Here is a 26435-nt window from a genome sequence, read left to right on the forward strand (position 1 = left end):
CCACTTGATTCTGATAAAAGCAAAATGTCAAGTAGCTCCCCCCCCCCTCAAAAAAGAAGACGAAATAAGTGTGACAATTTCAAACGGTAGCTCATGCAAAATGTTAATTATCCTAGTCTATAAGAAAAATGACGCATAATTCGTCTAGAATAGATAAAAAAAAAAACACTCCAATTACAAGAGGGTTGGTCAAAAAGACCATTAAAATATAGATAAAAACAATATACATTTCTCACGCAAAAAAAAAAAAAAAAAAAAATAACAAACACTTTACACCGAGATTCGAAGAGCATAATGGGGGTTAGAGGGTTAACAATTGTAATAGATGAGGTCCATTAGTCCCTGGTGTTACTTGTTTCTATTTCAAAATTGGGACAACTACCCATAAATCAAATGGGATTTCAGCATATCTTCTTGACAAGTGTGATAACTACCTCTGCAAGATCATGCGTAATAATAGGTTAATATGGATACACACCTCCTCAACCAGCAAAACAGAAAAAATTTTAACCAAGAAAATCAGATTTTCCAGAAAGCTAAGTCGAGATAAAGGTCAATTTTGAATAAGGTAAATGAACTTGCATAATATAAAGAGAAAAACTTTCAGATTTGGTAAGCAATCAATTTCCAAACAAACTGTCATTGACATTTTAAAGAAAGTAGTAAATAGAGTAAGTAAATAAGTAAAAGTCAAAGCAAGTAAAACAAAACTATAATAGTAAACAACAATGAAAACAGTCAAACAGCAAAATAGAAATAAAATGGAGGCACTAAATAAAATAGTGCAGTAAATGAAAATAAGGAATTAGTTCAGATGTGATTTTCTTAATATCATTATACTCAACTTATCTCAAGTATACTAAATAAGGTTTTTGCAGAAAACAAATGTTTAAAATACGGCTTATATTCGAAGCATGGAGGAATCATTAACGTCGGCTATTCATTATATAATCCAAAAATTCTTTTTATTTCATAAAAAAACAATAGGAAAGGAATTCTGATTTATGAAACAAAGAACGAAACATGAATGGAAACATTAGTAATTATCATGGAGCAACAGATTCCCAAGTATAAACAAAGCAACGAAGAACACCTGGAAACATCCAAAATGAATTAACAAAAAAGAAATCGAGCCAGGATGATTTACACAGATAATATCTCAAACAATAAACAAACCAATGAATGAAAATAAATTACTATTCAATTTTCAGAATTCTAGGAATAAGACAAAAACGACAATATCTATTAATCTTTGAAACAGAATTATGATTTGCGTTTATGAGTTTCTATTGCTTAAGCAGCAGTAATCTTATTGCTGGGATGAAAACGATAACTATTGGCAGAGGCATCATGAGGGGGGGGGGTGATTATAAAGGAAGGGTCAGGGTTTAGACCCCTCTTATTTTCGAACAGTACGTAAAAAAATACATACTCCATTTAAAAAGGTTTAAACTTTATATCTCGGGGGATGAATGGCTCTAACTTCCAGATACAAGTCTGACCATATTGATTTTGCAATTTTTTTAAGGTTTTAGAGTCAACAAACCTGACCACTTTATACCGTCCAGATAATACTAGAGACCAGATTTATGCCGTACCAGATAATATAAGGGCTGGCAGGCACCAGAGACTGATAACAATCTTTTTTGCTATCAAACTCTTACACTTTTTTTGTATTTGTATGAAATACCCCCTATACTTTAGAAATAAATTTGGGCTATATAGTTGCACATTAGAGAGAGGGGGGGGGGGTAAAAAAAATAGCGGGTCTGCATGTCTAATGTGTTAGGTACAATTATTCCGCATATTATGAAGTAAGAAAAGTTTTCTAACTTCACACTGTCCAAATACTTTACAACAACTTTTAAATTTCTCCACTATTTGTGTTGCGTAAGTAATCGCATCTAGGACGCGACTACGTTCCGACCAGGCTTGCCACTACGGTCAGTTCCTAAAGCGCTGCATTTGCCCAAATTTGCATGCTACGCAGTGATTCTCATTGCTATAGCAAAAAAAATGAGGGTAATAGTGCTAAAATAGCACTTTCGTCCTATTTTAGCAACCTTGCGCACGTGCTATAGCGCTACAGCGGCAACCCTGGCTCCGAAAGCGGGTGTAACCTTTTCGGACTGCAGCTAAAAATAGTTTTATGACAGCATTTGTGCAAATGATACTACCATATTTCGGAGAAAAAAAGATAACATTTACACTAAATTAGTCCGCATCGGGCGCTAAATTATCTTATATTGTTGACAAATTAATCAGTGGCTTTCTTATTGTTGAAATGTCAGAAGTGAAAAAAGTGTCATTTTAGTGGATACAAGAAGCTATATTACAGATAGGTAGGTAAATTGTTTCCCCATTACTTTGGCCTACTATAAGAGTTTAATTCGATATTACAGAAATAACCGCCCGGGAAGGGATTGTTTACTCTTATGGACTTGGGAAAAATTGACTCTGAATAGTTCAATTGGTGAAAATAGGAAAAACACGAGCCGTAAAGTAAAATACATTACTCCCTCCCAAAATTACGACGTGTGATGCCTCTGACTATAGTATTATAAAATTCCCCCTTATCGAAATGAACTGAAGGAATGAAAAACTTAATCATTCACAACACACACATAAGAACCAAGAAAAGCAAAGTTTTAGTGACATAACATTAAGAGTCAGATAGCACTTTTATTCAATCTGTACGCCAAAGTTTTAAGTTCTTAACCCATCCTTTTACTGTTATGACTAGTGACTGAAAATATAACAGACTAGCCACGCTAAAATTCAACTTTCCTATCCATTTGTAACTGCCATTGGGATTTTTCGATAATCGATTACTGAAAAAATATTGAAACTCAAGAGGGGGAAGGGCTAAATATTTTGAAAAGGGTAACGACTTGAAACATCGCAACAAGTTTTGCTCAACGCTTTTGCACATAATAGTGACTCACACTAAATTCTACTTTACCTCAGACTGCCCCCATTGCATAAACATACCCATTCCTAAGAATAACTCTTAACTGAAGTTATTTTAATACAACAATAAATGCGTGCATTAGTCACTTTTCTTTTTCATGCAACACGAGAAACAAGGAAGAAAAACAACTGGGATTAATATCCATTTGGAAAGAGTTTAAATAATATATTAGACGTTTCTTCAGTAAGTCCTGATGCAAACTTACCTAAGAAGAGAATCGTTGTGTATATGTCGACTTGCCCGCTTATTAGGTAGATTTTCAACTGTAATACAAGTAAAATATAAGAAAAATATAAACAGATCAAGGAAAAGTAAGTGCTAGAAACTTATAGGTAACCATAATAGATCGAACATTTGAGCAATGCCATTCTAATAGTACTAATTGATCAAACACAATTAGTATACCATTCAGGACATCTTAAATGGATATTAGATTTGGTGATTGTTGAAACTACTCACCTTAAAAAAAAAAAAAAAAAAAAAAAAAAAAAAGTAAAGCTAGTGGCCTTCCTCATACATGGCTTACTTTTCCATAGCCTAATTATTTAACTGTTAACAAATTTAACAAGAGTATTTTCTGAAAGCGTATATGTCGCTATTTTTGCCGCAATCCACCGGGCTCACTCATTTAGAAATTTTTTCTGAGAAAACAGAAACTTAGCAATAAGGGGGGAAATGATGTTCAAGGAAACAACCAAGAACACGCAAAACAAGGTTTCGTCATAATAACATTTGTTTTCTTTCAATTTTCGGGAAAAAAAAATTCCCTGGAGTAATTCGGGTATCTATGTTAAAGGAAAGAATTTCCCCTAATTAGTTAGCAAGGTAACAAGTGTGCACAAATATGAAAAAAATTGAGCATGAATTTATGCAATAGCGGGGGGAGGGGTATGTAACTTTCTTTCACCATTATTTGGAAAATCACATTTAGATATGAAACATCTTTGGAAATCTAATTAAACCCTATAGACACTAGCCGTGGCATAGCTGCCCTCACACCCGTGAAAGGGGCGATCGCAGATTTTATCTAGAGGACCAAAGTTCGGTTACTATGCTTCATTGAGTAGACTGATGACCATTATATTGTTTGTCGTACTAATATTTTTAGGCTTTATCATTAAACTAAGGTATATTTTGTGCGATTCTCGTTGAAGCAGAGGGTGAACAGTTATTTTCAAACCCTATACCCCATTTGAAATAGGCTGGAAAAAATTACCAAGAGATCACTATCATAAATCCTGCCGCTACCCCCACCTGCGGGTACGTGCAACCTCTTTTTGGGAAGCATTGTATTAGGTCAAGGATAGATAATTGATGTTCAGGGTATCTCCAATTTTGAATGCTTATTGCTGGGATTCATTCGACAATCAAATTAAAAAACAGATTTTTCCGATTGAAAGCAATGAGTGAGATTAAAACTTGAAGTCCTTGAAACCGACTGCTCAAGCACAAGGGTCGTTGAGTTGGAATAAGATGCATATTCAACTACAATAAAAAAGGATAGCATAAAGAGCGGGGGGTTGAGGTTGGGGCAGTCTCCATATACAAAATAATATCTGTTTGTTTTAAGTTTTAACATGAGTTTCTATATTCAGGCTTAACATTAAGATCACTTGCCATATTGAGGGTGTTTTTGACCTTTTTAAAAATCAGGCAAATTTTCTCGGGTTTGCAGCCTTTGATGCATAACTTTAAACTTGACAAGTTTTATATATTCGTAATCACAATAATATCCGGCTCTTTTGATTTGCATATTTCAATCAAAGTCCTTTTATTAGAATTTTGGCTACTATTTTCCGTAGTCACTCCTTATTTACAGTTCGATACCAGAACCTGTTTGATTCTACTGCGTGAAAGCTAGGCTTACTTAGAAAAAGATTTCTACGAAACCCCATTCCAGTGTTAGTAATTTTTCCTAGACAACTTCTCAGCGACCTTATCAGTTAACAAGAAAAATAGATACTGTTGGGTGAACATTCATCAAGAGCTCAAATAAGTTTGATACAGTGTTGTCAACTTAAATTCCGTTGCTATGCTCATGTGGAAAGCGACTGGCTTCAGTTGGCGGCTCAGCTTAATTAGCTCTATGTTTTCCCTCTCTCTTTTTGATGAACAAAAATATGTTGCCTACTCAAAAGAATACATGTCAACACAGATATATGAAAAACACTTAAATTCAACCTAGGTATCATAATACCTTAGTAGCTAGGCACAGGAAACCTACACAGCACAAGTCAGATTCAAAAACAAGAAACTATATTAAATGGAATTACCTGCAAAGACAGTAATAAATATAAACCGCAAGCGAATGTTTGGGCTGCATATTCAATACCCGTCTTCAGCGAAAATGAAATACAAAAGAATCAACTCTTTTATGTAGGCTTAATTTTTGATTTGTTTTTGTTATATTAACTCTTATTAAACTGCAATATTTTGCGTTTTTTTAAAGTTTGTTTTTAGTACAATTAGATACACAGTCAAAATATTCGTTTGTTCGTTTTTTCTCTTAGAAATACGAATAGCTGTTTTGAAAACTGGACATATGATATTTCAGAGCAGGGTTACAGTCGGGGAACAGTCATCTGAAGTCAGATTGTGAGTGCTCAATGTCGGAAGACGAACCAGTCGATCTTCCACCTAACAAAGAGTCACGTTCTGCCGGAGAGAAGAAACTGTTAATCCTAGATAAAACAAAATATGTGTGTGTGGTCAGAAAGTCAACCAAACAAGCTTAGTAAAAATCAGAAAAAAAAGATAAAGCCGAGCACTTGAAGCGAAGAAAGTGATGACGATCTTGCGGCCTATTTCAGTCGAGACAGCGGCATTAGTACTGAACTTGAGGATTACCCCTTGCAAGACTCAAATTCTTCTGACTTGGGCACAGAACTGGAAGTTGAAACAGAGGAACAAGAAAGAGACGGCAAATTGACTGTTGGATCCTGGGTTATAGAGCTTCCAGAACCCCAGTGACACTCGGAAGAACAAAAGCAAGAAGCTTTACATTGGGAGAGTAAGTGAAGTGGAGCGTGGGAAAGTCACGGCCAAATTTGTAAGAAAGGCCAGCTCGCCTTACTTTGCGTTACAGGAGGACAAGGCTACGTTAAGAAAGTATGACATTATAACATTCCTCCACCCTCCATAGTTGACTCATAGAAGAGCTCTGAAGTTCCAAGATATCGGAAGTTTGCCAGTTAACTAGCTCAGTGCCAAAGATAATTTTGTGATTCACCACATTTAACTGTTTTTTTTTTTTTTTTTTTTGGAAGAAACTTGAAATCTAATAGTGCCATATTGCTCTTTTAAATGAAAATAAACTTTTTTTTAATATATTTAGTGTCCTATGATAGTTTAGACAACAAAAACAAGGTCTAGCCATGTGATTCGAGTTACTGTCCCTAGATTAGAAACTGGGCCCAATCAAGGGACACCTTTTTAAGAATATAAAAAAATGAATACGATAAAAAAAATCGATAAGGATTTTGATAAGGAAAAATCGACAAGGAAAAAATCGATAAGGAAAATACGATAAGGATTTTGCACTCGTTTTCCTCTCATTGAGAGGTACCGAATGGCATAATATTAATCGTTATCGATGAACAGTTGACGCAAAATTAACCAAAAAAAGTGTCCCTGGTATGGTGGTTTTACGGTATAATTTATATATTATTTATTTAAATCCCTTTAAATAAAATATTAAGGCACCTACCACTAAGTCTTAAATATCCTAACGTTATCTAATCACATATCGTTATTTGTTCGCTACTTAGAGCTATTTTACAATAATATAATGATAAGCATGACAAAATCATCAAACATCATAAGTGAAAAAAGTACCCCCATCAATTAAGCCCCACCCCGCCTAATTTTCGTCAACTGAAGCTACTGGATTAGTAGGAAAATTACCTTGCTTAGAGCGATATCTCTTGCCAGCATCGTTGAACGCAGCCACACACCGAAGAAAAGCTCGAATTACAGCCCAACGAAAAACCGCCACTGGGTCAGTTGACACCAATTGCCTTACAAAGGATAATTTGGAACTCTTCAACATAGCCACCATATCACTGTGAATCAGATCCAAATTTTTCTCCCGAAACTCAGTTACCTAAAAAAACACACACACACATAATAATAATAATAATAATTTATTTATAACCGACAAAATACGTTAAACTGTGGAGTAAACACACAAAAAAAGAATAAACAAGAAAAAAATCATAACAACATAAATAACATAACAGCATCATAAATAACATCAAATTAACTTCAAGTCTTAAATAACATCAAATAGCATCTTAAATTCCATCAAGGGATATTAATTACATTTAATTGTATCTTAAAAAAAAACATAACAACACAAATAACATAACAGCATCTTAAGTAACATCAAAATAACTTCAAATCTTAAATAACATCAAATAGCATCTTAAATTCGATCAAGGGATATTAATTACATTTAATTGTATCTTAAAAACAGTATCATAAGTAACATCAAAATAACTTCAAATCTTAAATAACATCAAATAGCATCTTAAATTCCATCAAGGGATATTAATTACATTTAATTGTATCTTAAATAGAAATAAGTGTTAAAAAAAACGAGAGTTTAATTATTCAAGCGATGGCTAAGGTAGACTAGCTAAAAGATCCTTTTAGGACAACGAATTATACTTGCCATAAATAGCTTGATTTATAAAGCTTTCAATATGAGACCTTAGATATTTATTTCTTAAAAGACGCATTGCTTTCTTTAGCCAATAATCTTTTTTTGGTTGATTAGTTGAACATTTTTCTCTTATGAAGCAATAACGATCCAAACAAAAAATTATGTATGCAAACTCGTCTACATAATTTGTATATATAAAAATAAGTTGTCTGTCTGTCTGTCTGTGGATCAGGTGACGTCATGTTTCTGTGTTGACTGACGTCATGAAATAAGTAAGAAAAGAAAGCGTTCCGAGGAATCACAAGAACAGCAAGAAAACCGGCTTGCGGCTAAAGAACGCAAAACCGCGCAGTTAGATGAAAATCCACCTGGACAGCGAGAGTCAAAACATATCAAAACTGAAAATGATAGCGATGATGATTGGGTTTGGGATTTTGACTTGGATAAGGTCATCAATGCCTACCAGATTTAAGTTAAAAAAAAACAAAGGTTCGTCGATATGTACTTCATAGTGACGCTGAAAAATAAAGAAGAAAAAGAAAACTGAAAAAAGAAAAAAGGTAAAAAACTAAAAAAAAAACTAAAAAGAAAAAACACTCAAAGAGAAATTACAGACCGGGACACAAATGACGACCGAGACAGAGGGAATATAAGTGACGACCGGGAACCTCAAAGAGAAATTACAGACTGGGACACCCGGACACAAATCACGACCGGGACACAGGGAATATAAATGACGACCGGGACACAGGGACACAACTACAACGGGGACGCCGGGGGCACAGGCGGGATATATAAATGACGACCGGGACACAGGGATTGTTCGAATAGAAATTACAGACCGGGACACCGGGACACAAATGACGACCGGGACACCGGGACACAGGGAATATAAATGACGACCGGGACACTCAAAGAGAAATTACAAACTGGGACACCGGGACACAAATGACGACCGGGACACAGGGAATATAAATGACGACCGGGACACAGGGACACATCATTAGAATAATGAGGTATAGATCTGAATACGGATTGTTTTTCCCATGGACAATTATATGTTGCATGTTCAAGAGTCAGTAAACCTGACAATCTATTTATATGCACAGACAATGGGACAGCGAAGAATGTTGTATATTCGCATGTTTTACGTAGTTAAAAACATATATTTATATCTATCTCTATTCACAGGTGGGACACAGGGACACAACTACAATGGCGCGTAACTAATATGGCGCGTAACGACTTACGCGCGCGGTGGGGCTTGGGGGGGGGGGGGGCGAAGCGCCCCACCAACTAGGTGTTGGGGTGGCGCTCGCGCCACCCCAACAGCTAGTCTATATATATAAAAATAAGTTGTCTGTCTGTCTGTGGATCAGGTGACGTCATTTTTCTGTGTTGACTGACGTCATGAAATTAACAGCCGAGGAAGCTGCTCAAAGAGTTTATGCCAAAAAACTTGCTGCTGATAGAGAAAGTAAGAAAAGAAAGCGTTCCGAGGAATCACAAGAACAGCAAGAAAACAGGCTTGCGGCTAAAGAACGCAAAACCGCGCAGTTAGATGAAAATCCACCTGGATAGCGAGAGTCAAAACATATCAAAACTGAAAATGATAGCGATGATGATTGGGTTTGGGATTTTGACTTGGATAAGGTCATCAATGCCTACCAGATTTAAATTAAAAAAAACAAAGGTTCGTCGATATGTACTTCATAGTGACGCTGAAAAATAAAGAAGAAAAAGAAAACTGAAAAAAGAAAAAAGGTAAAAAACTAAAAAAAAACTAAAAAGAAAAAACACTCAAAGAGAAATTACAGACCGGGACACAAATGACGACCGAGACAGAGGGAATATAAGTGACGACCGGGAACCTCAAAGAGAAATTACAGACTGGGACACCCGGACACAAATCACGACCGGGACACAGAGAATATAAATGACGACCGGGACACGGGGACACAACTACAACGGGGACGCCGGGGGCACAGGCGGGATATATAAATGACGACCGGGACACAGGGATTGTTCGAATAGAAATTACAGACCGGGACACCGGGACACAAATGACGACCGGGACACCGGGACACAGGGAATATAAATGACGACCGGGACACTCAAAGAGAAATTACAAACTGGGACACCGGGACACAAATGACGACCGGGACACAGGGACACATCATTAGAATAATGAGGTATAGATCTGAATACGGATTGTTTTTCCCATGGACAATTATATGTTGCATGTTCAAGAGTCAGTAAACCTGACAATCTATTTATATGCACAGACAATGGGACAGCGAAGAATGTTGTATATTCGCATGTTTTACATAGTTAAAAACATATATTTATATCTATCTCTATTCACAGGTGGGACACAGGGACACAACTACAATGGCGCGTAACTAATATGGCGCGTAACGACTTACGCGCGCGGGTGGGCTTGGGGGGGCGCGAAGCGCCCCACCAACTAGGTGTTGGGGTGGCGCGAAGCGCCACCCCAACAGCTAGTTTGTATATATAATTTTGATGTTAGTCATAGCTGATGATACTAGATGTCCCTCAACATCTTCAACGACTAAGTCAACATATTTTTAATAAATATTTTCAATAACAAGTTTGAAGAGTCGAACTCTTTAAACACAAAGAAGAAACAAAAAAACAGAACAAATTGAGATACCAAAAAAAAATTCAAGGCTGAAAGGTGACATGAAATACGCCAGTGTACAAAATATGTCCGTTGTTTTTGCATTCGTGAGTTTTGAGACCCGTTTTATCTTCTCTGATATCACAGGATTATTGCAACCAATAGATAAGTAAAACTAGATAAGTACTGATCAGTGACATCCGTAGGTGCCAGAAACCATGGAATCGAGTCAATCAAGACCTTAGTCGATTGGGATTCTAACGTATACTATGTTGATCCAAGTAGGGTTCATGGAAAACGTGCCTTTTTTATTTTTGTTTATTTATTTTTTCAGTATGCAAAATATAGAGTTCGGAATATCTTTCGTATGCCAAGGCTATAAAAAGACAAAGACATTGACACACTTCCTTCGGGCCCTGAACATTTTTCAAAGAAGGATTAGTGACAGTTTTTTTGAAAAAAACGTCAATATAATGACACCAGTAGACCAGAAAACATGTCGAGACTTCTACAAAATCTGACGTCAATTTAATAAATAAAAAAAGCAGCTTCCATTTACGGTTTCTTTTATGTAATTTTTTACTACTAGTCGAGCTTTTTTTAATTGTTTCCCGTTGTGGGAATTGGTGGATCACATTTTTTAATCACACCGTTTATGGAGAGACATTTCCCCCCAAAAACACAGAAATTTGGTTATTTTGAAATGCCGAAAATTTTAAACTGCATCAAATAGCATCTTAAATTTCATCAAGGGATATTAATTGCATTTAATTGTATCTTAAATAGAGAATTTTGAATTGCATAAAGTAGATTCTTCGGTTTCATCAAAGCCAGTAACGGATCAAGGGGGGTTGGGGAAGCTCCTCCCCTCTTGGCATGGGTAAGGACTCCTGTGATCAGATTTCTGTGATTTTGTTATAAGATCAACTCTTGGATGATTGAAAGAGTATAATGTTTGAAAGACTTGACGACACTTGGTCTACCTAAGGCCTTTAGAGAATTGTCCGGAGTACCCGGTGTCTGCTCGGAATACATCGGCGAGCTTACAAGCTACAGCTTGCTACAGCACGCCATCTCGTAAATCGTAAAACTGTCAAAAAGTTTGCGGGTGAAGAACTGTTTCTTCTAAATATATAAAATTGACTGTTTCAAGTAAAAATAATTACTGACGGGTAAGTTAATAATCCTAACCTAACCTTTTGAATGTTTTTTGAATTAAAAAATGTGATTGTCATTTTAAAAGTCTTGAAAATTTTTCCCGGGGGGAATTTTCTCAGAGGAGGATTGTCTGCGGGAGAGATTCTTCACAGGGGAATTTTCCGGGGGTAGGGTAATTTCCCTTTAATTTCCTTTCTTTTGATATTGCAGCAACGCGAGACGGGTAAGCTAGTTTTTAAGACTCAAGCAAGCAATATCAGAGACGCCATAGGGTTAGTTGCGATTCTAGAAAGGTTTGGAAAGTGTAAGGTTTTTGGATAAATTTAAGCTTTTACCATGTTGAAGCGAAGACAGCAGAGAATAAGGTTTTTGGATAAATTTAAGCTTTTACCATGTTGAAGCGAAGACAGCAGAGAAATTTCGACCACTTGTTTTATTGACATTCAAATTCTATTGACTTTTAATTGTTCTTTCAAATAATATGAAGGGCTAATTTAGTAAATATGATATTTTAATTAACGTCCGACGATTAGAAACTCTAATCAACTGCAAAAGTTGGTCAAGAAGCCTTTCGTGACTTTCGACAAACTAATTAAAAAAGGTGGCGACTTGTGTCGCGTGAAACAATCAGTAACACCACGGTTCAGTTGACACAGGCAAACATTTTCTTCTAAAATATAGATATCCTGAAACCAGCATTTCATGCCTTGTAAACGAAAATCGTTGCAAACAAGTGCGGAAAAAACAGAGCAAGGTTGAAGTCAACTGTAGAATTAACTGTTTTCTTGGGTCGACAGAACATTACTCTTTGTGGCCATAGAGGTGATGGAGAAATGTTGACAGAAAAGGACCCATTGACAGACGAAGGAAAGTTTTGGGTACTTTTAAGGTACCATGTAGATACCACTTTAAAACAAGATCAGCTCAGATGCTAAACTACAGCATTTGACAAAGCAAAACAACTCAAATTGAATTCCTTGAATATTTTGCCAGAGATTCTAAAAGAAATTCTTGGACGAGTCCATTCTGCCAAGTTCTTCAGTGTGGTTGCTAATCAAACAACGGATGTGTCACATAAGTCACAAAAAAGCATTGCCCTCTAGAACAATTACCATTGCAGAAGATGTGAGAATTTTGATGATTTTTAGATCTACATGAAACATTTTACTCAGAAATCACTGAGAGCTTCGAATCGGCTATTATAAGTTTTATTTTTCAATCTCTTGGACTAGACTTGGAAAATTGTACGGGTCTAAAAACTGATGGATTTGCTATGATGGTGTCAGAAAATTGTGATGCTATAAAGAAAAGTTCAAAAAGTAATGCCTTGCGTTGCCCATGTCTCAACCATGCTCTAAGCTTTTCCATGTTAAATAATAGAAATTTCCATGTTTTCCATCGGGCTAATAAAAGAAATAATCTTTTTGAGTTTCTACAAAGCACAATTATGTTTTCACCAGAGTGGTGAAATAACAGCTAACTACCATGTGTGAAATACACTGGACCAAAAGGCTCCCTTAATACAGGTCTTGGCAGAACTTCTTAAAATCGTGGAAGCTCTTAAGATCATCAGTAACTGGAAAGAATGCACAACTGCAGCAAAAGCCAACCCTTTCTTGATTGCTGTCACATCCTTCGATCTGGTAATAGCCACTTTCTCTCTTAGCAACAAGCTCCAAGGTTCAAGAGCTTGGACCTTACGACTATAGCAAGCATATTAAAGACCTTCTTACCCAGCTGCAAGTCAAGCGTCGGGAGAGTGAGAGGAAATAAAAAAAAAACAAAAAACAATTGATGAGGGAACTAAGCTAGCAACCAAACTGTATTTCGGAAAAGCGGTCCTAGTATAGCAAAAAAAGCACACCAATCAGATTAAATGTCCTATTCAGTCCAGATAAGAAATATGGTAGACGGTCAGTTTTTATTCCCCTGTTAAAAACTATCAATTCGAACTTACAAAGTCGTTTTTTCATAGAAACACTGGACATGTTTAAGCTCAATATTGTCTTTCCAAAAAAATTTAACAGAACGAACAAACAACAATTCGCTTATACGACTCATGGCTTGTCAATGTGATACTAGCCAGTCATCGGCTTCCCCTTCTAAAGGATTTGTGAATCTGGCCTGATCCAAAAAGAGACAAAATGGAAAACTTGGTGTCTTTGTTTGAGAAAAATAAGGCACAGGCAGAGTACCTGAAACACTAGTGAAAACTTTACTGAAACAGAACTGCATTACTGATATTTTCCCGAATATTTTAGCGTTCTTGTAGATCCTCATGATGTATGACATGACTCTGACATGATCCTCATGTCAGTATAGTCTCTGCTGAGTGATGTTTTTCTACCTTGAAAAGATTACAAATATGGCTACGAAATAAAATGACGGAATAAACACCCACACGACTCGCCCTCCTTCATGTTCACTGCGATATTATCCAGGGTCGTATTCAGAATTATTTCGAAGGGGAGGGTGAATTTTTTTTAACGCATCGAAACTTGTTTTTATTCATTTTTATTATGTTTTTACGAGTAGGGCAAACATTTGGGGGGAAGGAGTTCAAGCCCCCTAACCCCCTCCCCTGGATACATCCTTGACATTATTATAAGTGTTATTGTTACATATGCTCCCGTTGCTCAGGGCAACATGAATCCTCGCCTGATTCTCCGTGCCAGGCTATACCAAAATGTGCGAACTGTCAAGGCAATCATGTGTCATTCTCAATGAAATGCCGAATTCTTCGTGAACTTCTGTCGAAACGATCGTCCTATACTAGAAAATGAGTGCTAAGACTAACTTCACTATATGTTCGTTCAATATTAACGGTACTAAGGAGAAAGACGTTTCTTTAGATCAGAAATTAGAAAATTTTGATGTTTTATTCCTCCAGGAGCATCTCCTACCTTTAGTGAGCTTAAACTCCCTACAGAGAAGAAACGAACACTCAGTTTTTTCTAAAAGTGCACGCAAAACCTCTGGCAGACCATCAGGTGGCTTAGCATGTTTAATAAAAAAGACGCTGTTTTCACCACCGCCTTTATGCTATCACGAGAGTGATTGTTATATTGCTATTCGTCTTGCCAACCTTGTCCTCATTAATGTTTATCTCCCCTGCGACCAGAAATCCCTCCGAAGTTTAACTAAATTTACAAAATCTTGCGCATTAATAAAAAGTCTTTTGAATGGCATTGAGAGTTATGGACTGGATTGGTTATTAATTGGTGATATGAACTGTAATATTAACTCTTCATCAGTGCGGACTGAGCTTCTTTTAGATTCCCTACCGAATAGTTACAAAATTTTGAAGAAAGATGCCTCCCATTCCTATATCCATATTAGTGGCTCACTTTCGGACATTGACCATTGTATCGTTTCTTCTGGTCTCATCTGTGGCGAAGTCCATGTTGATCAGGATGAGCGTGATTACGACCATCTCCCCCTATCCCTCACTGTTACCCTTAATGCTACTGCTGAGAAGAACCTTCGTCCCAATTCTAGAAAATGGATTTCTAAAAGAGAATGGAACAAAGCTGACTGGCCTCTTTATTTTTCTACGCTTGTTAGCCTCCTATCAACGATTAAAGTCCCTTTTAATCTGTTGTGTACTAGCGTTGGGTCCCCACAAGCCAGAATTCAGCTTAATATTTATTATAGCCACATTGTATCGTGCTTAAAGAGGTCTGAAGAGGTAGCTGTTCCCCTATGTCGCTTTAGAGCACAAACAAGAAGTTCAATTTGGAAGAATGACCCAGAGCTCAAAACAATAAAAAATCGGGCTAAATTGTGGCTAAAAATTTGGATAGCTTGCGGCCGCCCTTTAAGGGGTAATGTTTTCGATATTAAACAAAGAACAAAGCTTGATTTTAAACGCTATCTTCGAAAAATTAGGTACAATGGTGCCGAATTTCCTAAGTCTCCTAGCCAGTGGAAAAAAGTGATTAATGTCGCGAAGTTTGATAGATCGCCTACGGCCGACCGAGTCCCTAATGTATCATGGATCAATCACTATAGTAACATTTTCGATACAGTGATATATGCGGTTCATTTTCGTTTTGCCAAGCTCTGTTCTAATCTGTTGCCTAAGAAAATCATTCAAGGTCATGTACCTCCCGTTAGTGTTGACCGTGTCAAGAGAAGTGTAGAGAGACTTAAATCGAAATCTTATGATATAGACGGCATCAGTGCTTTTCACCTCAACACCAATTCGGAGGAATTAGTTTATCACTTGCAGTTACTTTTTCAGATGTGTTTATGCTCTTCTTTAGTCCCTGATTCTTTTTTAGTTGGTAACATTACGTCAATTTTGAAACGTGGTAAGGACCCAACTAGTTGCGCTTCATATAGGCCTATTACGGTTGCTTATACTTTAAGTAAAGTATTTGAATATGTTTTGCTCCCTGATCTCCTGTCTAATGTAGAATATATGTCTAATCAGTTTGGCTTCAAGCCGTATATAGGATGCCAACATGCTCATCGTGCTATAGTTTCGCTATTACTTGAAGCGCATAAAAATGGTTATGAGGTTCATTTCTGTACACTCGATGTTTCAAAAGCATTTGATTCAATATGCCATAGCCAACTCTGGTATTCTTTAATCCAACTTGGTGCAAATGTGTCTATTATATCAACTCTTCGTTTTTGGTATGCTAATTCATATGTTCGACTCAAGTCAGGTGACACCTACGTTGGTAATATCCCCATCCGTTCTGGTCTTAGGCAAGGAGGAGTATTATCCCCTTATCTTTTTAATGCTTGTCTTTATTCTGTTTTGCCACGTATTAATCCATCATGTTTTTAGGCCTAACTAATCTTTCGTATGTTGCATATGCAGATGATTTACTTTTGATCAGCCGCACTATATCTAGCCTAATTAAGTCGACCCAGCTTGTTTCTAAGTCTTTTGAGGAAATCGGCCTCAAACTTAATACTGAATAATGTGAATATTTAGTTTTTAACGCTAAGCATCAAAGTAGTGATCTTGATTGTGGTTATTTTTCAGTTAAGCTCGTTTCTTCGATTCGGTGGCTTGGTATTAGTATTTGTTCATCTTTATCGGCTTTTCGATCTTGTGGGCTAAATGATATTAAAAGTAGACTTAAAAAAGAGTACGCAAAAATTGTCCCGAACCGAGGCAGATTTTCGCGAAAGGCTTTATCCAGACTTTATTCTACATATTGCGATCATTCTATATTGTTTCTTTCCGGTTTGCGCCCGTTACTTAATAATAAAGATTTGCAGGGTATAAGAGTTCTGTATTTTCGTTATTGTAAATATTTATTGTATCTGCCGCGTTCTTATAGAAATCAGAAGATTATCAGAAAGTTTTGTGCCACTGATATTATTTTTGTTTATAAAAAACTCTATACTAGATTAGGTGCTGATGCCTGTCAACGCTTGGGCCCTTACCACCCTTTGATTAGACTGTATTAATTGTATTGTTTGTGTTATTTTGTTTTTCTTTCCTTAATGTTTTTACTCCGCTTAATTTGTCAAAACAAGCGGGTAACAAATAAATTATTATTAAATTATTATTATATGCTAACAGCGGACTAATAGTGGAAATAGGAGACGAGACTTCGTTATATAACATTAATAGTAAATTCTATAAATACAGCTTTGTATATAGCCTTACAAGACTGACTGCTAAATACTGGATAGAAGCAGAGACATTTCATTTTCAGTATCAGAATGGTATGCTAGGCTTAATTAGGATATGAACTTTTTATAACAAGCTTCAAAGCATCTTGGCATTTTAATTAGATTAAATTGTATCTTAAATGTAAATAACGAATAGTATCTTAGATTTAATGAAAGCATCTTAGCACCTTAATTATATCAGATAGAATCTTAAATTTAATCAAAGCATCTTGATTACATCGAATAATATCTAAAATAGAAAATTTTAAATTGAGCATCTTACGGTGATTAGACTCAAAATGCCTTTAAAGAGTCTTTCATACTTTGATTTAGTACTTCTTGATTACTTTTTGCTTGAATTCGCCTGAATTTAAACCTTTTGGCTCCTGATTAACTTTAACCTTTCTATTTTATACGCTGTCCTTTAGGGTTCTAGAAATTAACACTTATTAGCGAGACGGCTCATCAATATAATCAATTTAAATCTAATCAATACTTACAATGGTTTACATTGTCCTTAATTCAAGGTTGGGATATCTTTATGCAATAAACTAAACAGAAAAAAAAGAAAGACTAAAAAGCGACAAGGAAAAGAGAGGCCTACCTGATATTTGACTTTGCCAGCATAATGGCGAACAATAAAGGCAGACTCTCGCTTCTGCGGTACTTCATAATATTCGTCATCTTTATGGGCTGTTTGAAACTTGTGTAGTAAAGTTTCATTACTTGCTCCTGGAAAACTAAAAAAGAAAAAATAGTGAGGAAAAAAAACAGAAAGAAAACAGTGAAAGTAAAACGAAACTTCTGCACTACTTGCACCTAGAAAACTAAAAAAGAAAATATAATAGAAAACGGAAAGAAAAAATAGTGAAGTAAAGTAAAACTTGTGAAGTAAAGTTTCATAACTTGCACCTAGAGGTCTAAGACAGAAAAAGAAAATGTAGAAAAAAAAATGAAGAGAACACTCTAGTAAAGTTTCATTGCTTGTACCTGGAAAACTAAAATAGAAAATAGCAAGAAAATGCAAAAAAAAAAAGTAAGCAAAGCGTAAATTGTGAATTATAGGTTGGTCATTTGCGTCTGGAAAACTAAAAAAAAAGTAATGAAAATAAAAAGGACAATAGTAAAGAAAATAGAAAATAAAATATTGAAATAAAGTGAAAGTACTAGACTAAGTTTCACTACATGCATCGGGAAAATTACAAAATGAAAACAGCATAAAAAATAAAAAGAAAACAGTGAAGCAAAGTGAAACTCGTGAATTCAATTTTGATTAATTGCAACAGGAAAACAACTTCCGTGCAAAAAGTGATGTATCAAAGTAGCAACGCCACTTGGCAGTTTTCAAATTCGTTTGGCAGATTTTTTATGAAAATGCCACTTTTACATATAAGAACACTTTTTGCTCAAAGAAAAACTGTCAAAGCACAAGCTATTTTCTGCCGTGGGAAAACTCAAGAACAAACTGGTTTTATCTGTCTGTATTAAGAAACAATTAGCTTATGCTCAGTGGAAAACAAGTGGCGGGTGACAGAACACATTGTAATTATATAATTTTGGCTATATATTTACACATTGGGGGGGAGGAGGATTGGGTAGTTTAAGTCTGGCCCCCCTTCTAATGTTTAAATATATACTCCAGATTTGTTTCTTAAGTATTATATTTTCATCATGTTTTCTCATTTTTCATTAGGATTAACCTAAATTCAGATCTTGAGTTCTGGTGATACAATATATAAGTACCAATTAAAGAAATTGATCTTTTGGCCAGGAATCTTCCCCATTTAAAAATTTGCTGACTTTTGCTTCATTTGGTATGTTAAAATTAATTACTTTTCCTTTTTTCCTTGATAATTTTATTTTGCATTCAACCTTTTATCATCAGTTGTACTCCCCTCCTCCTCTTCCCATCACCATTGCTACTCTGGTGCCCTCCCCTGCAATTTTTTTGGCAGGCGTCCATGCTTGTTTGAGTGCATGCTTGATTGAGGCGTCCATACTTGATCTAGGATCTTTTCATGGTCTAGGAAAATTGTTAAGTAAGGAAATGAAATTTTAAAGAATAGATATTTGCTCAAAATAGGGCACTGGAATTTGTTTTAAATTCATATGCATACCTCCTCCACAAATTCTAATGCTTGATCAATTATTAACCGTGTATGAAAGCTAATCCTGAGATAAAAACAATAGAATTAAAAATAATTGTGGTACAATTGGACTTGTGATTCAAAAATTTTCCTAAATATAATCCTCTTACCTTAAAGATTGCAGCCCCTCCCCTCTGTCATTCTTGATGAAGCAAAATTAAGCTATAGATTATACTCAAATTTTGGGAATAATTGATTAAAACAGAAGTAACCCCAAAACATGGTCAATAAAAAATTTTATATTACATCCCAAAGCAGAAATTCGGTTATTACTTCCAGGTTGTTTTCTTGTAAAGTTTTGTATTATTTTCAGACTTTTTTTTTCAAACGGTCTTGATTTCTTACTCTTCTCACTGATGTCTGTGTTTTGAGGATTAATCAAACAGTTTATGGTAATGAACTGTAAGTAACTCGACCCAACAGGAACAGAAACTCTAAATAAGAGCCACTACAAAACAAAAAAGAGGTGTATTCGTTTTTGATATTCTTTTTTTTACTGGGTGATGTATCTCTTCTGAAATATCTCTTCTCACTGGATGTATGGATCTCTTCTCTCTTCTGCAAGAAGAGATATATCTCTTCTCATGCTGCTGCTTTTTAAAAATTGTTCAAACTAAAAGTTCATTAAGTTTCAATCATTTGTCCTTGTGGACAAGTTTTTACTTATTCTACTTCTCTTCAACTGAAAGTGCCAATTAATATTGTTCTCCCAGAAAATCAAATTGTGCTTTTTATAGTTGTAGTATAGTGATCAATGAGTATCAAGCATACAGGTGGGTATGCATTGTTTTTTACAATACCAATAGGATTAGAGTGTACAACTCCATCCATAAAGTAACAGTAGTAAGCTATATATAGTATACTTCAGACTTTGTATATTACACTCCACTAGCAGTATTAGAGTAAATATGATACAGTACTTCTGATAAAATGGTACATATAAAATTATGGAGTGTAAAATTTATGGCTAGTTACATTGTTATGGCTTATTAATTTGTTACTTTTCTGCAAATTTTACATATAAAAATACTTTTTGCTCCAAGGAAAGCTGTCAAAACACAAGTTGTGCTGCTAAATTGTGGGCAGCTTTTGGAGTTCTGCTACAGGCAGCTTTGGAACATTTTGCACACAAACTGGTGTAGAAAATATAAAAATAAACGAACGAAGGGGCTCGAGTCCTATTAATTGGAATATTATCTTATCTGGACCACTACGTTGTTATACTTTTGTTGTTGTTGATACTTCAGCAGGATTGGGACCAGGCCTCCTCCCGGCTATTCTACGGCCACTGCACTAGATTTTAGTCGTCTTTGATTGATTTATGACGGTCATTTCGGTGTACGTCCCCGTTCAAGTACGTGTTTGTTGTGGGATCAGCAAAAGAAAAAACCTTCGTTTTTCGCGTTGACTTCGACAATGATGTTTCTTTGTTCATTCTAAAATTAGTTTAAACTGTATTGTAAAAAAAAAATTCTTTTTTTTTAACTCTTGACAGTCATCTTCTACTTTAAAAGAGGAAAAAAGCTAATGATGAGTTTAAATCTTCCTTCAGCTTGAGACCCAATTTTAATTAGAACATATACTTTTCTAAGATATGACATAATTTCAGCCATGTGCATTTTGAGTATTTTGACAATGGCGAACGACATAAGACAAGACAAAGATCCTATTGAGCCATTACTGGCGCAAAGGGCGACGAAACGACGTTTCAGTTGCTGGGTCTAAAAAGGATAACCGATAATGGTCCTCCTGAGCCACTGCTGGCGCAAAGGGCGTCGAATCGGCGTTTCAGTTGCTGGGTCTAAAAAGGATAACCGATAAAGATCATCCTGAGCCCCTGCTGGCGCTAAGGGCATCGAATCGGCGTTTCAGTTGCTGGGTCTAAAAAGGATAACCGATAAAGGTTCTCCTGAGCCACTGCTGGCGCATAGGGCGTCAAATCGACATTTCAGTTGCTGGGTTTAAAAAGGATAAACGATAAAGGTCCTCCTAAGTCACTGCTGGCGCATAGGGCGTCGAATCGACGTTTCAGTTGCTGGGTCTAAAAAGAATGCACGATAAAGGTCCTCTTGAGCCACTGCTGGCGCAAAGGGCGTCGAATCGACGTCTCAGTTGCTGGGTCTAAAAAAGATAAACGATAAAGGTCCTCCTGAGCCACTGCTGGCACATAGGGCGTCGAATCGACCTTTCAGTAGCTGGGTCTAAGAAGGATAAATGATAAAGGTCCTTCTGAGTCACTGCTGGCGCATAGGTTGTTGAATCGACGTTTCAGTTGCTGGTACTTAAAAGGGTAAACGATAAAGGTCCTCCTGAGTCATTGCTGGCGTTTATGGTGTCAAATTGCTGGGTCTAAAAAAGATAAACGATAAAGGTCCTCCTGAGCCACTGCTGGCACATAGGGCGTCAAATCGACATTTCAGTTGCTGGGTTTAAAAAGGATAAACGATAAAGGTCCTCCTGAGTCATTGCTGACGCATAGGGTGGCGTCGAATCGACGTTTCAGTTACTGGGTCTAAAAAAGGACAAACGATAAAGGTGCTCCTGAGCCATTGCTGGCGCATAGGGCGTCAAATCGGCGTTTCAGTTGCTGAGTCTAAAAAAGATAAACGATAAAGGTCCTCCGGAGCTATTGCTGGTGCATAAGGCTTCAAATCGACGTTTCAATTGCTGCTTCTCTTTTAAAGGGACAAGTAGCAAGCCTGTCGCCAGCAAACGATAAAAATCACAATTATTCGCTGATTTATGATCTTTATGTGCTATTTATAAAACTTTTTAACCATGTTTCATTGCTTGTGACTTTTTTATCTCTAAACGAAAAAAGAATTTCCCTTGCATGTCATGACGCAAAAAAAAATTTATTCTTTGTAGTCCTTTAATAGTTATTCCAAGCTTGATCAACAACTTTGATATATTATGTATCACCCAGATTATATGTAATGAAACATACCAAACAGTTCGTGGTAACTGTAAGGAGCAACGTGGCTTAATAGTAACCAAAACTCTAAAAATGGAATTTTGATATCTATAAATATATCAGAATAGGCTTATTATGCTGATCCCAAATATATAAGATTCATTAAGTTTAATATTACCCTTGAAAGCCAAGAAGTCTAAGAAAATTTGTCTGTTTTTCGAAAAGGGGGGGGGGGACACCACCTAAAACTCAAATAATGAAAGTTCTTAAGCCGAACTGGCCAGACATGACAATAAACAATCAAGAGAGATAAAATTCTACAAAAAGAAAACTTCAAACGAGACGACGGCCAGTAGAATTAAAAGACTAAAACAACGCGGATATTTCGCCTGTATAAAACAAGGCGTCTTCAGCACAAGATAGAAAATTAAAAGAAAACTAATCTAAAAACAAATAAAAACTACCACCAAATATAATAAATACAATTGTCGCTACTTATCCACATAGGGAAAAGCACTCTTGATTGTTCAACTCAAATAATCCTAATGAAAATTACGATCCAGCGAGAACCCTACTGTAGATGTATCACCTTCTAATATGTAAAAATGTAGAATTTTGTATTTTTGACCCCCCCCCCACAGCCCTTGGGGAAATGTCTAAGTTATAAAATTTTGTCCATTGTATTTGTTATTAGGAAGCATGCGTAAGCTTTTCGGGTAAGGAGGGGGGGGTAAATTTCCTGCTTCAGGGATTTTCTACGGGGAAAAATTTTCGGTAGAGGGAAGTTTCCCGGGGGGTGGATTTTTCAAAGGATATTTTATACTGAGGGAATTTGACAGAATTTCTACACAACATGCTTTTTAATTGTCTTACTTTCTCTGTGCCAATTCAATTTTACATCTAGAGATGTTAAGGGTAATTCTCCGGAGTTGCATCCGGGATTGAATTGTCTAGAGGATCTTTCCGTGGGAAGGGGAATTTTCTGGGGAAGTGGAGGATTTCACGGCATTATTTAAAGAACGATGAGAAATTAAATAATAAAATCCTGTTTTTTCAACTGGAAGTAAAGAGCAACGTTAAAACTTAAAACAAACAGAAATTATCACGTAAATGAGGGGGGCTTCCCCCTCCTAAATACCTCACTGTTTGCACTAAAATTTGACTTTTTGTTCCAATTCTTTAAGAAAGACTTCTGAAACGCAAGGGTAGTTTAATTAGAATAATAACAAGTTATTTTAAAAGTGCTAAAAAAAGCATAAAGAGCGAGAAATGAGGAATCACAACAAACATAAGGATTTGAACCCCGTTGGAATCTCAGATTGCAAGATTTTCATTATTTCAAAAACACATCTTTAAAGGACCTTCATCGCTCTACATCTTCTCACCTCTCAAAAGAACTTTTTTGTGTAAATTTCTGCTCACGACGTTTGAAAGATACACCAGGATTGTTTTATATGAAATATTTTATAAATTACTAAGGAGTAAAGATAACTAGCGACATAGAAGAATGAGGAAAAGTTATTTGACTTTAATCCCATGGGCATTCCTTAATATATCAGAGTATTTAATTCAAACGTCTTATAGGCTCTAATGTCAAATAAAGGAAAATAAAACAAAACAAAAGCTAAGAGCTCTTATGGCACTTGTGGCGAGGTCGGAAGAGCCAAGAGCCAAGAACTCATATGGTATGAGCTCTAGCAAAATTCTAAGAATCAATGGATTGCTTTAAAAGGAAAATCAGAGGCTTAATGCCGGTCGGGATTTAAAATAAGAGCTCTGAGTCACGGGGTCCTTCTAAATATCAAAATTCATTAAGATCCGATCACCCACTCGTAAGATACATCGTTTTTAACGTTTTCCAAGAATTCCGGTTTACCCTCCAACTCCCATCAATGTCACCGGATCTGATCGGGATTTAAATTAGAGCTCTAAAGCACAAGATCCTTCTAGATATCAAATTTCATTAAGATCTGATCGCACGTTCGTAAGTTACAAATACCTCATTTTTTCTAATTTTTCCGAATTGCTCCCCCCCCCCCCCAACTCCACCAAAGAGAGCGAATTCGGTCCAGTTATATCAGTCACCTATCTTGGACTTGTGCTTATTGTTCCCACTAAGTTCCATCCTGATCTCTCCGCTTTAAGCGTTTTCAAAGATCCCCCCCCCCTAATGACACTGGATCCGGTCGGGATTGTATGCCCTTGTAGGCTTTGGATTGGACTCTTATTTCCATCCATATTCCATTTTTTTCTGGCGGTAATCAATCCCTAAACATAGACAAACAATATAATTCCTTTTTCATGCCCATGTTCATCGCTCAAAGGTACGGAGGCCTTCAAGCCGTGGCTAGCGTTTGAGCGTTGCTGCTCTAGCGGTAACCCTCCGCTACGCATGTACCAACAATATATTTCCTTTTTTCATGTCAAACTCCATCAGGCCCATGCTCACTGCTTAAGGCACGGATGCTTAAGGCCGTTGAATGTTTAGCCTATCTCTCTAGCGGTAATCAATCGCTAACCGTATACCAACAATATAGTCTTTTTTTTCACGCCCATGTTCATTGCTCAGAGGCACGGATGCCTAATGTCGTGGCTCGCTTAGACCATTGCTCTAAACAAGCCACGAACCAAGGTTTTACAAATTCTTTAAATGAACTAATAAATACTAGACAGTCAGACCCTCATCCCATCTGGCCTTTGCCCGCCGCTTAAAGTATGGATATATTGACAATATCTTCCAATATATAGGCAAATTTGGCTAGATATATAGGCAAATTTGGACTGCATATAAACAATTTGCCTTCGTCAGTTATAATCGACAATTGTCAATTGGCAATTATAATTGCCAAAAAGGCAAGGTAGAACCTCCAACAGGTTGAACCCACCGTGAATTAGCATGAGAGGGTTGACTCTAGTTCAGCATTGTAGAGTGACATGCATGAGAGGAAAATCTTCAAGTAAGTCAACCAGTAGTCAACCTGCGTGTGTTCCCCAGCGAGAACCTCCAACAGGTACGACTCTAGTTCGGCATTGTGAAGGGACACGCATGCACGGAGAGGTGTAGCATAAATGGGAGACAGTAACAACGGCAATCAAAGGGGTAAAATTAACCTTGCATTTGATGCCCACTTAATCAGACAATCTGTCTTGGCTTTTTTCTACAATTGGCCATGACTTTGACTTTTCCCACAACTATTCCCTTTTTTTAAATTCAATTTAAAACCAAAAATTTGATTAGTAAAAAAATTGAGATTTTTGTTCAGGCAAAATGAGGGAGGTGATGTGTAAGAGGGGGTGAGGTGTCTAGGGAAAAGTTCCCATAAATTTGCTTTCCTTTCCTGAAAGGCAACCAGATTAGCTCCATGAAGAAGGGAAATAAAAGGGACTTTTACTCCCAGGTAATTAATTTCGATAGTTCTAAGGTATATTTTTTTCTACTGGCTTCATTCTGTCGCAACGTCTTAGGCCGGAATGACTCAGATACCAAACCTGGCAGGTACTCAAGGATTGTGAGAGAAAAATTCTCAAAATTTTGTGAAGATTTAAACTCTTGAAAAAATTCCTAGAGGGATAATGTGGCATTCGCGTGTTTAAACATATCTTTAGCATGATACTCCCATTTTAAAGAACTTACGGTGGCAACACCAATGATTTCAGGGAGAGGGGGCGATTTATAGAAAGGAGAGTTCTAAAAAGGTTAATTCTTAAGATTGTTAACTTCGAAGGATTGAGTGTTATATCATTAGTAACAGCTTCATGTAATATCTGCTCTAGGATATCCATTGGACTACCTCTTAAATTTTGAAACAGTCTCTAAGACAGTCAGATCCTCAACAAGTGCTGTTAATCATTATGAAGAATGAAATTGGGCCTGACAGGATTCCTTGGGACACACCATTGTAAATTGGAAGATAATTAAAATATATCTTCAGGTATTTAACTAATTGTGTTTGGCTAGAAAAAAAAAGACGAATTAAGCTAATTAAATAGTGGCCAAGTTAAAATTCAATTAATTGTTTTTCTACCAGTCTACTGTGCTTAATAAAATCAAAGCTTTTCGCCCACTGCTATAAGGTTCAGACAGATAAAACATTATTCAAGTCTATTACATATTGTGTTCATAATTTGAACAAGATAGTGAGTTGTGGATATAAAATATAAGGTACCAAATTGCCTTGAGTCAAAATTTGAGATTTTCCTTACTTTCAACAACTCAGCTAAAAGGTTTTCATATAATTTGGAGAAAGGGGGGGGGGGTAAACGTGATGAGACGGACACAATTAGAATCTTGCTTGCGATCA

General features: G+C 36.4%; 1 protein-coding gene across 6 annotated transcripts in view; it reads right to left on the reverse strand.

Moving 5' to 3' along the window:
• The window catches only part of LOC136038070 (unconventional myosin-IXAa-like), a 266020-nt gene that overhangs the window by 113265 nt on the left and 126320 nt on the right, over window positions 1-26435 (reverse strand). For all 6 annotated transcript variants that reach the window (XM_065721055.1, XM_065721054.1, XM_065721050.1 and 3 more), the window contains exons 11-13: window positions 17678-17813; window positions 6875-7073; window positions 3177-3234 (exon numbers count right to left, since the gene is read on the reverse strand). In XM_065721055.1, coding sequence (XP_065577127.1) covers window positions 3177-3234; window positions 6875-7073; window positions 17678-17813 — 393 coding nt within the window. The remainder of the gene's footprint in view (window positions 1-3176; window positions 3235-6874; window positions 7074-17677; window positions 17814-26435) is intronic.

This window comes from Artemia franciscana, chromosome 17 (genome assembly GCF_032884065.1).
Source record: "Artemia franciscana chromosome 17, ASM3288406v1, whole genome shotgun sequence".
NCBI lineage: Eukaryota > Metazoa > Arthropoda > Branchiopoda > Anostraca > Artemiidae > Artemia > Artemia franciscana.